The sequence below is a fragment of the Pelecanus crispus genome, chromosome W (genome assembly GCF_030463565.1).
Source record: "Pelecanus crispus isolate bPelCri1 chromosome W, bPelCri1.pri, whole genome shotgun sequence".
Taxonomy (NCBI): Eukaryota; Metazoa; Chordata; class Aves; order Pelecaniformes; family Pelecanidae; genus Pelecanus; species Pelecanus crispus.
In genome coordinates this window covers 1,609,989-1,625,042 of record NC_134675.1, presented here as the reverse complement: position 1 = coordinate 1,625,042, position 15,054 = coordinate 1,609,989, and the positions used below count along the sequence as shown (strand labels likewise).

Genomic DNA, 15,054 nt, shown 5'->3' with positions numbered 1-15,054 from the left:
ATAAGAGAAAGATAAATTATTATAACTGGTATAACTGGCTTCTAAGCAGTAAGAGCAAGCTTGCTTTTGCAACTTTAAGGGAAATCCTCTTAGTTTCCACCAAAATAAAAAAAATACTCTCAAAATTATCTAGAAAAATTTCTACTCCTTCCTACATATACCTAGTTTTTAGAAATGTAATTGTAGTCTTATAATTATTTGTCATCACTTTGTGACAAGATGAATATGAAGAACTGCTTCATTACGCTGTAGTGACTCCGAAGTTTGAACAGTGTGTCCTGAAGTGGTCACTGCCTCAGAACTGAGAGCAGGTGTCAGATTTTCAAGTGTAACAGATGATGCCATTCACCATAAGACTCCAGGTAGTATGTATGAAGCTATGGGTTGAGTTTACAAGAACAATGATATAAGTTTTGACTTAAGTTTTCTGATAGCTTCTGTTTGAATGATACAGAATCATAGAAGAGTCTGGGTTGGAAGGGAACTTTAAAGGTCATCTAGTCCAACCCCCTTGCAATGAGTAGGGACAGCTTCAACTAGATCATGTTTCTCAGAGCACCATCCAGCCTGACCATTAATTTTTCTGTTGCGTCAAGAGGGCTTTGGAAGGTCCCCAATTTATCATTACAAGTCCGGTCGCGTTCAGTGCACTGAACTATCACGATTACGGATTCACAAATCACGTAGGCACCTTTCGTCTAGTCGTGCTGCATGAACTACCACGGCCACACTTAAAGTGTCTGCTTGCGTTCAATGACCACTATCACGCTAGACCAATGAATCAAAGCAATTTATTAAAGCAACAGACACACAGGTTCTTTGGATTACCGGCGATAAATTCACTGACTGCAAGGCACATGCAAATACCAAAGCTTTGGATAACACAGATGCATCAAAAGACATAAAAGCGACTCTATAGAGGTTTCTAAGTTTCCCGGGGTGGGGGGGCACTTGGTATAACCAAGTGTTAGATTCTTACCCAAAGGCGTCCCGATGGGGGGGAAGAGAGGCTCAGCCCGTCGACTGATCCCAGAGGTCAGAGTAGTACACGATGGTATCTTCCCTAACATCCCCTCTCTCTTAGGCCAATTTATAGTATTTTTACCTTTCAGGTGGAGCTTGAGGGACTCTAGTCATACATACTTTTGTTACGATTGGTGTAAAACTTTCTCGCTTCGTTTTAAAGGTACAGGCTCAGAAAAATTCAGAGCGCAGGCTCAGTGAGGAGTGGTCTCACCTTAGAGGCGGGTGGGTTTTGGGATGGAGGTGTGTTTTGGTATTATAATGATATTATAATGAGCAAAGTTTACCAAAAGGACAGCATTTTGTCAAAATCATGACAGTTTGTTGACTCAGGGCATCGATTATGCAGCTTATCGTTGCCGTGGTGCTCCTCTGAGTCCCTTATCTCAGAGCTGGGCCGTGTTGTCTCCACACCACTCCTCCCTCTGGGCAACTCCCCTCAGAGCCAGTGCACCAGGCTCCCCCGATGTTGCCGACATCCAAGGTTGCAGGCTTAGGGAACTCCCTGTGGGATAGATTCCTTGCATCCAGCTGCATTCCACCCGAAAAGCTTCTTCAATGCTGTGCCTTTCTTGAAATCATAAATCTAAGTCTAATGTCTAAGTCACCTCCAGCAATTACTCCACATAATCCACCCCGTGACTATAGTCACTCAAGCTTCACGATATTTGGAATGTATTGGGTGCATCACATATGTTTTTGTAGTGAGGATCGTCAAGTATATACACATCTGGTGGGGATACTAGATGAGACAAATGTTTCATCATAATCCAAAGCTTAAAATATAAAGCAATGGTTAAAATAAGACACGATACAGCAAGTATTAGTGAAACAACTACAGGGTGAAGCATCCTATTTAGAACTCCTGTTGTGGTTGGTGACCATCCAAATAGAGTGTCCCACCAATGGTGTTCTCCATCTTTCTTCACTCTTTCCAAAACATGGTATATCTCCTCAGCATCATGATGAACAGTGATGAGAGTTCTGTGTCCATTTTTTCGGATGTGTTTTAGCAGTTGGTCCAGTTCATCGTGTTGCAACAGTTTCCTCACCAATGTGAGATTCATTCCAATAGGAGTAGGTAGTAAATCTTGGCACAATGTATAGTTAGATCGTAGCAGTTCATAAGACGTAACAGGAGCTGAATAACTGAAGTCACATCCTACAATTTTAGTAAAGTTACAAACACAAATATTTGAGTAATTGCTTATATCTACAGTAATGTCATCTACTAATAAAAAATCACAAAGGGTTCTCATACAAACACATCCTTTCCCAATATATACTAGTAAAGTTTCAGGGGCTTCGTTGGGTTGTATTTCAAAATGACAAACATTTTGTTCAGTGTCAAGACAAATGTCTTGAGCTTTGATGGTATTACTCTCGCAAATGAATCCTTGCTGTTCTCGTACAATGCATGCATTGACATCAACAGTTTGCCATTTGTTTCCATTTCGTTGGGCCCACACTCTGTGCTCTAAAGGATAGAGTATGGTACCATTGTGATTCAACCCTAACGCCATGATTGGGTATATGGTGTATACCGAAGCATCGTGTATTGTTAAAACAAAAGCGGTGACTTTGCCGTCAGTAGGGTTATAAGTGAAATTAACTGGATACCACCAGGACTGAAATTTTCTCTCAAATTCAGTTGCATTATCCCAAATGACTTTTCAGATTTCAGTGGGCAAGGTGCCTGCCTCACCTTCCCGTATTATTGCAGCTACTATAGATTGCATCCACAGTTGGGCTTGGATACAACTAAGAGCTAGAGAAACATTATTTTGGGCAGCGCCAAGTGCGTCTGCAATCAACTGGTGGTCTTTCTGAGGCAGCATGTCCGATAAGAGCCATTGGTTAGTCCCTAGAGCTGAAAGAGAAGATTGTAAGGGGTGTTTCAATGCACTTAAGTCACTGGTTACTGTGGCTAATTTATTAGCAAGTATTTCAGCATCTATGCTGTTTAAGACTCCTAGTCCCGTTCCCAAGGCACCGATCACCATCTCTCCTTGATCGTGTTGGAGAGATGGGAATCCGTTTGCGTAACCATGCTGACCATCCTGCATAAGATGTATTCAGGAATGGTGAGCAGGTAGGCTTAATTGCAGAGATATTAGTCTGCACTGCTAATTCCACTCATTTGAGGGAGTATGATGGATTAAACAGCATTTGTTGCTGACCTGTATTTTTAATTATGTAAGGGCCTGCGTTGAAGATGAAAGGAGTTAGACTAATGGGAGGCCGAGTCGGTGCATTTCCAGACATTTGTGGGGGCAGAGGTTTCGTGTCAATCATAAATTCAAAGAGTAATTCAGTGCCTCTGAAACCCCAAAGACAGTACACAATTATAGGTTTGGTATAGGTGAGATTATACCAACAATCCGAATTGGGTTCAGTTATTTTGTAACACTCGGTATTATAATTTTTCGGTCTGGAAGAGTCAGTGTAGTGTGTTTTAATTTCGGTCGGCCGATGATAAGTAGATCCATTAGTCACTCAGCAGCCAATTTGTATTGTCTGTCCTGGGATGGCCTGAAGTTTAGCCATCTGAAGAGAGTCATCCCAACTCCACTCATCTCTGGAATATACCTCATTTCCATGTATAACTAGAGTGGATAAGTTTAAATCCTTTTTGTTTTGTGGTGTTCCAAAGCTTGCACTATATTGTGACAATGCATGGCTCCAAGGATCATCATGTTCAATCATGTCTATTTTGAACTGGAATGACATCCCTGTACCGTGGTGTTTTGACAGCCCTGGCCCTTTACAGTGTTGTTGCCATATGCAAGCCACAACAGTGGGCTTCACCAGAGTAAAATTACACCAGCAATCCCACTTGTCAGTGGCACAAGATTTTTCTGTTATTGGATCTCCGGAAGCGTCGGATATTTTCACGGATGTGACTTTTTCATGGGCTGATCCGTTGATCATTCTACACCCTACTTGGATTTTTTCTCCTGCTTTTCCCTTCAGGAGTGGAAGCCATCTACTGTCCCAGCTCCACTCGTGCTTTGAGAATACCTCGGCTCCATGCATAACTACAGTAGCTATGTTTAAATTTTCTTTGGTGGCACGTGTTCCCATAAGTTCAGTGTATTGAATATGGGCTTGGGACCATGGCCATCCTGGGTCTTCTTGGCTACACATCAAAGGGAGTTGTGTTAGAATTAAAATGAAACCCCACATCATATATTCACGCATTGACAAAATCAACAATCATAATATACGATGGGTTCAGCAGTACGCCAGGGCATCCACTTCAGTCGGAGTCTTCTTTGAGATTCCTGTGAACACAAAAAGAAACAAACATGCTCGGTTGTATTTAACCAGCAGGGTTAAAAAGAGGGTGAGATCCACCGGGTGCTAATCCGGTGTACTTTTCCTGAACAATCTTTAGCTTCCCATGCATAGGGATTTTTGGGGGTAGTTAATACCATTGGTACCATTCCAATCTGAGGCATTTTCACCAGTACAGGTTGTCCAGAGTAAAATTCTGTAGAAGGTTCCTCTGGTTTAGTATGAACTCTTGGGGTGATTGTATTAGCAGATGCACAGAAGGCTTTCATTTTGGGGCAACCATCTCCGCTCCATCGGTTATTTAACTGGTAGATGGCATCATACAACCGCAAATGCCACCCAGGTTTATGAGTGTTTGCGAAACGCTTAACCAATCCGTTGGTGCGTTCCACAATGCCATTTGCCTGAGGATAGTAGGGAGTGTGAAATACCCACCGAATCCCTTCTTCCTTGGCCCAGTCTTGTACCACCGTAGCTGTAAAGTGTGAGCCATTATCACTTTGAATCTCTTCTGGTAGGGGAAGTGTGCTGAACCATCCTTTAAGGCCCTTCACAGTGTTTTCCCCAGTAGCTGATGGGAGGTCAGCAGCCATGGTGAGACCAGATATAACTTCTACTCCCACCAGGACATATCTTTTTCCACCTGAAGGTCGCAATGGGCCGATATAATCAATCTGCCAAGAGTGCCACAATGTTTTCCTGTCCCGAATGTGCAGGGGCGGCGCTTTACTCAGATGGTCTTTGTTAAGTCATAAACGGCACTGCGAACAGGCAGTTACTACTTGTTCACATAGTTTAACTGATACAGGCCATCCTCGGGCTATCCCTTCCCGATATAAGTCGGCCCGTCCGGTGTGACCATGCTTAACACGCAGCCATTCGAGTAAACGCTCCCATTCTTGGTTATCATTTACAACATCAATCTGTCGCAGCCGCGTAAGGCTGTCTACCTGTTGACTGAACTGAGCAGAGAGAGAATTTGATTGATCATGTCCTTTTAATAATGCCTCTTTTTTCTATGTCCGTTACCACCCCGTCAATCCCCATAAGTGCTGCTGCTGGCAGCGGATATTGCCGAACATTAGTGATTTTAGAGGGGGGTAGGGGTATGGATGTCTGCAACAGACTCAATTTCACTATGCCTGATCCTTTTTCATTTCTCGCGAAGCTCCACACAGTTCCGTCAGGGAGTCTCCACATCCATCCACGTAATATATCAAATCCTAAAATGTTAGTATTTGAGGCACCAACTAACACCTCTGCTCTGGTTAATCTTTGTTCCTCTGGCAACCAGAGTGAAATCTTTGCAGTAGCGCATTCCTTTTCCACACCACTAATTCTGGTGAATTTAACCCTATGTCAGCCAGGTCTTATGCCCAGGGTTCATGCTGTGTCATTTGTGATTACTGACATTTGGGCCCCAGCGTCAATGAGAAAATTTACCAGTATTTTTCGGGGTCCAACAGGAATAGCAATAATAGGATCAGAGACTAAGAGGAGCAGCATTGCTAGAGTTTGGAATAGTAACATAAACACAGCATTTCCGTTCGCCATCCTGCGGGGTGCTGCAAAAGAAAGAGAAAAGAGGAAAAAACTGTTTCGGCGGGGAGAGTCCGAACAGGTTACCCCTTTTTATGATACATGATAAATCCACCTAGTAGTAATTCTATGTTTTGTACCACTGTTATCAATAGTTTCCCAAGCAAGTGTGCCACGAGGTTTAGTCAGAGTCATAGGCACATTTCTAGCGCTGCCATCCATGGGTGTGCAGCTGCTTGCAGTGTGGCTATTAAGGTTGCAATATTAGGGCGTGCAGGGGCTGCGTGGAGTAAACGCACTGTAGCCTCCCAATCTTCATCAGGGTTAGGATTAAGACCTGAACTAAAGGACCATATACTACTGTCTGGGGGATGCCAGGTTCGGCCATTCAAAACATCAAAACCCAAAATATTTTCATTATGAGTTTTCACTGCAAAGTGGGTAGACAGCATGCATTTTTTGCCCAGGAGCCATAAATTAACCTTTGCAGTTTGATGAATAGCACTTGCTCCGTTCACTCCAGTAATTTTAACTCTTTGCCGTCCGGGTCATATACCCAGCTTCTCAGAAATTTGTGCTCCTGTGTCTATTAGGAATTTTATTAATTGTTGTAACCCTAGGTTGATGATTAATGGGTTAATTTGTCTGATGTTATGACCAGGATTTTCAGTTTCAACAGATGGATCACCCCATCCCATTTCTCGCCCATGATTTATGACGTCTGATATGGGAACGTCAAGAGGGCCACGATCATACATAGATAGCCTGGATACAGGCAGCTTTTGTGATAGCTGTGGAGAGTTCATTTAGGGATTTAACAGGTATTTGGATATGATTCCCTACTCCACCCCGAGGTCCAGTAGTTTCTTCTGGTTTTATAATGGACCTAGCTACATATCTAGGGGCATTTGCTACAAACATCTTCAGACAATCAGGGAGACCACGAATAAGAGGAGTTAATCGCGCCGGGTCGATAGGGGCTAACATCGGGGATTTCCTTAACTCATCTCTTTCATATATTGCTTGTATGCAGGCTGCTTTCTGTACTGCTGCAGCCAGATCAGAATAGCCTGTGGCTTTAATCTCCAGGGGTTCCCCTCTCTCCTGAGGATCTATGCCACCAGCCCAGTATGCAGCCCGTGCAGTTAAGGAATAATTATGCCCCCCCAGCGTGGTAGTTAAAAATACTCCTGGTCCCCAAAAGCCTCCTGCTTCTTCTTCACTTAACATAATCCGATCTCCTCCTTCAAGAGAAACTCGACACACATACTCGACTTCCGATTCTCCTGACCACCTTGAGAATTTCTCCTGTATTTTAATCAGCTCTGCTGGTGACCATGGGATTGTTCGCACAGTAGTGCGGATTTCATCACCATCACCAACAGTGGTCTCAGTTTTAATCAAAGGTCGTAAAGAAACCAACTGAGGCTCAGGATCGGAGGTCCCTTCGACCTCATCATCATCACTGTCAAACCAAATATCACCATCCCAAGTTTCAGAGCTTGCACTATGCTTAACGGTAGCAGAAGGTTGATCTAACAGCCGATTAACCCTTTCCAGCAGTTGTTTGAGATTATTATTCTCATTCACAAGTTTATCAACTCGGGTTCCTAGCATTTTTCCTGTCTCCCTCTCAAAAACCAATGATGACTTCAACACCTCATTTTCCGATTTTAAGGTTGTATATTCTACATCAGAAACTAGTTTGGGAGCAGGGGTTTCTTTAGCCTCTTGCCGAGCACAAGACAAACAAGCTCCTAACACTGCACAAATCACATCTTTACCCCTTTTCACTCCAAACTTCTGCACCGCCTGACACTGCTCAATACGTTCTACCACTTTCTCTTCATCCTTCCAAAATTTCTGAGCCCATTCCTTCCAAAATTTCTGAGCCCACTCCTTCCCAGCCTGGGAAGGGGCTCATTTCAATCTTTGCAGCAGATTATCCATGGTAATCCTGCTGACTACGCCAATTTTTCTGTTGCGTCAAGAGAGGCTTTGGAAGGTCCCCAATTTATCGTTATAAGTCCAGTCGCGTTCAGTACACTGAACTATCATGATTACGGATTCACAAATCACGTAGGCACCTTTCGTCTAGTTGTGCTGCATGAACTACCACGGCCACACTTAAAGTGTCTGCTCGCGTTCAATGACCACTATCACGCTAGACCAATGAATCAAAGCAATTTATTAAAGCAACAGACACACAGGTTCTTTGGATTACCGGCGATAAATTCACTGACTGCAAGGCACATGCAAATACCAAAGCTTTGGATAACACAGATGCATCAAAAGACATAAAAGCGACTCTATAGAGGTTTCTAAGTTTCCCGGGGTGGGGGGGCACTTGGTATAACCAAGTGTTAGATTCTTACCCAAAGGCGTCCCGATGGGGGGGAAGAGAGGCTCAGCCCGTCGACTGATCCCAGAGGTCAGAGTAGTACACGATGGTATCTTCCCTAACATCCCCTCTCTCTTAGGCCAATTTATAGTATTTTTACCTTTCAGGTGGAGCTTGAGGGACTCTAGTCATACATACTTTTGTTACGATTGGTGTAAACCTTTCTCGCTTCGTTTTAAAGGTACAGGCTCAGAAAAATTCAGAGCGCAGGCTCAGTGAGGAGTGGTCTCACCTTAGAGGCGGGTAGGTTTTGGGATGGAGGTGTGTTTTGGTATTATAATGATATTATAATGAGCAAAGTTTACCAAAAGGACAGCATTTTGTCAAAATCATGACAGTTTGTTGGCTCAGGGTATCAATTATGCAGCTTATTGGTGCCATGGTGCTCCTCTGAGTCCCTTATCTAAGTCTAATGTCTAAGTCACCTCCAGCAATTACTCCACACACAGGAGCACAAATTTCAATATTGACTCAACATGATGCCGAGAAGCTGGGTATACGACCCGGACGGCAAAGGGTTAAGATAACAGGAGTAACCGGAGCAAGTGCTATTTGTCAAACTGCAAAGGTTAATTTATGGCTCCCAGGCGATAAACGCACGTTATCTACACATTTTGCAGTAAAAGATCACAATGAAAATATTTTAGGCTTTGATATTTTGAACGGCCGAATCTGGCGCCTTCCGGATGGCAGTATATGGTCTTTTGGTTCAAATATTAATCATAATCCTGATAAAAATCGGGAAGTTACAGTGCACTTACTCCACGCAGCCCCTATCCTCCCTGATTCAAAAATTACTAATGTACCACAATATCTGATCTCTGCTACAGCATGAGATGGAATTTCTAAAGTCATAACTGACTTAGAAAACCGACAAATTATCTCCAGAACCCACTCCCCATATAATTCACCAGTCTGGCCAGTACGAAAACCAGACAGGAGATGGCGTCTGACAATTGATTATAGGCATTTGAATGCCAATATGGCTCCACTAACGTCTGCAGTCCCTAATATTGCCACCTTAACAGCTACATTACAGGCAGCTGCACACCCATGGATGGCAGCACTAGATGTAAAAGATATGTTCTTCATGGTTCCCTTACAGGAGGAAGATAAAGAGAAATTTGCCTTTACCTGGGAAGGCATACAATATACCTTTAACAGATTCCCTCAGGGGTACAAACACTCACCTACAATTGCTCATGCTGCACTTGCTGAACTGTTACAAACAGTTACACTTCCCCAGACTGTGAAACTATACCAATATATAGATGATATTCTAATTGGGGGGAATTCCCCTGAGGAGGTAGGACAAGCAGCAGCTGCAGTATGGCAAGCATTACGTAAAGCAGAAGTTGAGATCGCACCTGAGAAATGTCAGAAACCAAGCAGAGAGGTAAAGTTTTTAGGTACTTGGTGGATTGCAGGTAGTGCCACAATCCCACCAGACACTCTAAATAAAATAGAGCAATCACAGATGCCCCAATCTAGGAAAGAATTACAGCAACTCATGGGTACTTTAGGATACTGGAGGAAACATGTACCTGGATTTTCTATCATTGCTCGCCCACTCTATTCACTCTTACGAAAGGGAAAACCATGGAACTGGAATCTAGAACATGAAGAGGCAGTTAAAACTCTAATACAGGAATTAAAAACATACCAATCACTGGGACCTGTACACCCCCATGACCCTATTATAGCAGAATGGGGCTTTGCTGAGCATGGTACTTACTGTAATCTATTCCAAACTGGCCCAGATGGACCAAAAAGACCTTTATTATTCAGCTCAACCGCATTTAAAGAAACAGAACAGAGATATTCTGAGTGGGAGAAAGGACTTTTATCCTTAGTCCGAGCAGTAAAACAAGCTGAAAAAATACACCAAAACCAATCTATACAAACAAGAGGCCCATTTAATTTATTAGGAGCAATTCTAAAGGGAACTGCCCCCCCTGAAGGAGTAGCACAAAAACCTACAGTCAGGAAGTGGTATGCCTACTTGACGGGCATTGCAGAGGAAATGGAATTAACTGAAGGACATACTAAGATCTCCAAATTACAAATCATAGAATCATAGAATACTTTAGGTTGGAAGGGACCTTGAGAGATCATCGAGCCCAACCCCCCTGCAGTGAGCAGGGATTGAACCTGTGAACTTGGCGTTATTAGCACCATGCTCTAACCAACTGAGCTAACCATGCCAATAAATGCAGACCCATTGGCATTACAACAACCTTTTAAGCCCTCACCAATTTCAGATGCACCTCCGCTCATCGAGGGAACACCAACAGAAAACATTTGGTTTACTGATGCCTCAGCAAAAAGAATAAATGATAAATGGCAGTATAGGGCTGTTGCATTAGAAATCACCACAGGCAAACAAGTAATAGAAGAGGGTGAAGGCAGTGCACAAGTAGGGGAATTAAGGGCAGTTGTTCTAGCAGCACAAAATGGAGCAAAGGTGATATATGTAGATTCTTATGCTGTGTGGGCTGGTGCCACCCAGTGGCTCTGTCAATGGGAATCCCTAAACTGGGAAGTAAACAGATCCCAGCACTTGGAGAACCCAGGACTGGCAATTATTATTAGATATAGCCAGAAAATCTCCATTTAAGATGGGATTGGTAAAGGCCCATGCTAAAAATAAAAACCCAGCTACAAATTGGAACAAAAGGGTAGATGAATTGGCAAAGATTAGAGAGAGAGAAATAGAAAGCTCCTCAAATTCTGAGTGGTACCGTCTAGGAGAGTGGCTACACCAAAAACTAGGCCACACAGGTGCAGAGGCACTTTACTTTGCTGCACAAAGCAAAGGCTGGCCTCTAGACAGGAAAACCTGCAAAGCCATCCTTACGGAATGCCCCCAATGCAAATTAAAACTACGTGCAGATCACCCTGCCAAAGCTCCCCCCTTACATATCAAACAAGGAAAACCTTTATGGTCTACCTGGCAGATTGATTATATTGGACCACTTAAACTTTCTGCAGGATATTGTTACATTCTCACAGGAGTAGAAGTAGTCTCTGGCTTGCTCATGGCAACTAAGTGTCGAACAGCTGATGGACGGAACACAATACAAAGATTATCATCTTGGTTCTCAAGTCTACCTACTCCTGACACTATCCAAAGTGATAACGGTTCACACTTTTCATGCAAGGAAGTACAGGAATGGGCAAAACAGGAAGGAATTCAATGGGTATTTCACACCCCATATTACCCCCAATCAAATGGCATAGTAGAAAGAATTAATGGCTTATTAAAAAGAAGCCCTGAACCTTGCAAGGCACAGTGGGATACTCGACTCTATAAAATAATTCACCAATTACATAACCGATATGGACCCACTGGAAGCCCAGTGAGTCGAGCATTCTTTGCTGAGACTAAGCCTAATATTCCCTCTGCTGATGGAAGAAAATACTCAATAACATTTCAACCTGGTCAACCAGTTATGGTTAATTTACCACAAATTGGAAATGTACCTATGACTCTGACTAAACCTCGGGGTACACTGGCCTGGGAAGCTATTGATAACAATGGTACAAAACACAGAATTACTACTAGGTGGATTTATCCAGTATCATAAAGGGGTAACCCGTTCGGACTCTCCCCGCCGAAACAGTTTTCTTCTCTTTTCTCCCTCTCTTGCAGCTTTCCCTTCCCGGGATGACGAACCAAAATGTCATATTCAAGTTACTATTCCAAACCCTGGCAATGTCACTCCTCCCTGCCTGTGGTCAAGGAACAACAGAGTGGCCATGGTCTCGAGCTCATGTTAAGTATACCGGAAGTATGGGAATACACTCCGATACGGGGAATTTAAACCTTTCCGTTGTGGTAATGCATGGAACCAAGGTATGAATGGAAAATGAATGGAAAATTAATGGAGCTGGGAGGAAGACGACGCTGTCGGTAAAATTCCTCGACTGCGGGGGATGAAAGGGGAAGAAATCAAAATAGGATGCCGGGTGGTCAATGGGTCTGCCCATGAAAAGGCATCTCAGATCTCTGTGTCCCACATCACATCAAACCCAACAGGAAAGGATGTAAAACTTTGTGCCCCTGAAAGCCTGGACTGTTGGTACAATTTTACTCTAACACAGCCTGTTCTTGTAGTCTGCCTGTGGGCTCGCTATAATATAGGGCTATCCTTCAGATTCAAAATAGGCATTACTGACCCTGGTACAATAACACCTGCCCCTATTGTGACGAATAGAAAATCACTATCCCCACAAATTTCTGAAATTGGACCGTATGTGATCAAAAGTACTGGACAATAATGAATATTATTTAACCCATCATGGTCCCTTAAACAGGTGGAACTCCTCATGCAGACCAATATCTCTACAATTAAGCCTACCTGCTCACCATTCTTACATACATCCTATACAGGATGGTTAACGTGGTTACATAAACAAACCCTCACATCCCCAAAGCAAATAAAGAGAGATGTAACAAGTATTATAGGAGCAGGATTGGGAGTCTTGAATAATATAGATGCTGAAATTCTCATGAATAAATTAAGCACAACAGCAAATTATTTGAGCATATTAGAACGCCCCTTACAGTCTTCTCTGTCCACGCTAGGTACTAATCAATGGCTCATAGCTGGCATATTGCCTGAGTGGGAAAGGATTAATGAAAAGGATCACCAACTAATCATGGATGCACTAGGCACAGCTCAAACCAATCTCTCCCTCACTCTTAGTTGTATTCAGGCCCAATGGTGGGTACAATCTACTGTAACAACAATTATAAGAGAAGGAGAGGAGGGAACCTTACCTACCGAGATTCGAAAGATAATCTGGGATAATGCGACCCAGTTTGAACGAGACTTCCAATCCTGGTGGCGTCTAATCAATTTTACCTACAACCCCACTGACAGTAAAGTCACAGCTTTCATACTGACAATACGCAATGCTTCGGTATACACCATCTACCCAATCATTGCGCTGGGATTAAACTACAACGGAGCTGTACTTTACCCCTTAAAACATAGAGTATGGGCCTGACAAACTGAGAATAAGTGGCAAACTATTGATGTCGATGCATGTGTTGTACAAGAACAACAGGGGTTTATTTGTGAAAGTAATACTATTAAGGCCCAAGACATTTGTCTCGACACCGAACAGAGTGTCTGTCATTTTGAAATACATCCCAATCAGGCCCCCGAAACCATACTTATATACACTAGACAGGGATGCATTTGTATGAGAACCCTCTGTGACTCTATATCTGTAGATGACATCACTATAGATATATACAACCACTTGAACACTTGTATCTGTAATTTTATCCACATCACAGGATGTGACTTTAACTATTCAGCTCCTGCTTTAACCCATCAATTGCTACGATCTAACTATATGCTGTATCAAAACTTATCACCTACCCCCATCAGAATGAATCTCGCACTGGAGAAAAAACTGTTGCAGCACAGTGACCTGGATCGACTGCTAAAAAGAATTCAGATCAATGGACAAAAGACTCTGATTACTATCCATCATGACACAGAAAGGATACATCGCATTCTAGAACAGGTCAGAAAAGACGGGGAACATCACTGGTGGGATACCCTATTCGGATGGTCACCAACGGCAACCGGGATTCTGAATCACCTCTTACACCCTACTATAATTTTACTTATTTTTACTGTATTGTGTTTGCTATTGAATGTAGTCTTATACGTTAAAGTGTGGAAAATAGATAGACAACTAACATTGTTACTAACACCTCCTCGCATATATGAAACTGTTTAATCAAATTTACTAATTTAGTAGACCAAACAAAAATTTCCCTCAAAAATCATAATTGGAACATGGCATTGATCTGTTTATAGGCACAGAGGCAAGGGGCGACCACACCGCCACTCTGTGGGTGAGATGGATTGACTTTAGTCATCGGGTGGATTGCAGTGGTACATCTCCCCCCTCCCCTGTTTTTCTGTTCTGTTTTTCCCCTTCACTTCAGCAACTTTACAGTCTCAGGAATTCCAGGCTGCAGCTTTTGTGTAGCGAGCTGGTCAGTTAAGCGCCCCTTAATTGTACCAGAAACTCCTACATGGCTGGAGCAGAGAGCGGCCCTGTCCTTATCAACATTCATATTATGGCTAACGAGGGGAGCAAGAACAAACAGCTACCCCGGACAGCCTTGAAACAGGGTGATATCATCGTTGCTGGAATTCCAGCAACAAGCCGACCCGAATTGTGGCTCGGATGGAAATTTACTGGTGATTCAAGTCAACCATCTCACAATCCTATAAACGGCAGTCCTAAGTGAGGCCCTTTGAGCTCTCCTGGACCGCTGCGAGCCGCACCAGCATCTCCCTCTGATCGCAATGTCTCTCAGAGTCAGCGAAAACTAGCAGATTCTGAAAGTCTGCTGCCACCAGAACTTCATTGCCGGAGATCGACAACGGAGCCTGGGCTGCTGAAATTCTTCATTCCTCGAGGCTCTGCTCTCGCCCATTGAGAAATGCCAAGGCATTAGACGCGAGTATTTCACTAAACTCGAGGGGAATTTTTAACAGGTATACCTTTTTCATATATGCATTTATAGTTGTGAGTGTGCATGCGTGAATCAATTTAAGTAGTTTGTAGATGTATGATTTAATTTTAAAGGGAGTTTTATACTGCTGTATTATTCTTATAGCATTACTCTCCTAAACCGTTGACCAAGTCTGAGACTAGGACTAGACCTAGCCGCACCTAGGCTCCTCTCTGAGAAGGAGTTTAGAAAGCAAGGGGGTCTATTCTGAACCTCGTGACTCAACGGGAGGGCCTCCCCCCCCTTG

The 15,054-nt window shown here is 43.2% G+C and overlaps 1 protein-coding gene and 1 pseudogene across 1 annotated transcript; one reads left to right on the top strand and one right to left on the bottom strand.

Annotated features, from left to right (window-relative positions):
* Positions 1–1,682: 1,682 nt before the first annotated feature.
* Positions 1,683–5,874, bottom strand: LOC142596562 (uncharacterized). Its single transcript, XM_075725745.1, is given in 5 exon segments — positions 1,683–3,024; positions 3,026–3,343; positions 4,381–4,994; positions 5,103–5,282; positions 5,764–5,874. Coding segments are annotated over 5 exon segments (2,565 nt in total).
* Positions 5,875–12,196: 6,322 nt separating this feature from the next.
* On the top strand, positions 12,197–14,020 carry LOC142596561 (uncharacterized; annotated as a pseudogene).
* Positions 14,021–15,054: the final 1,034 nt, after the last annotated feature.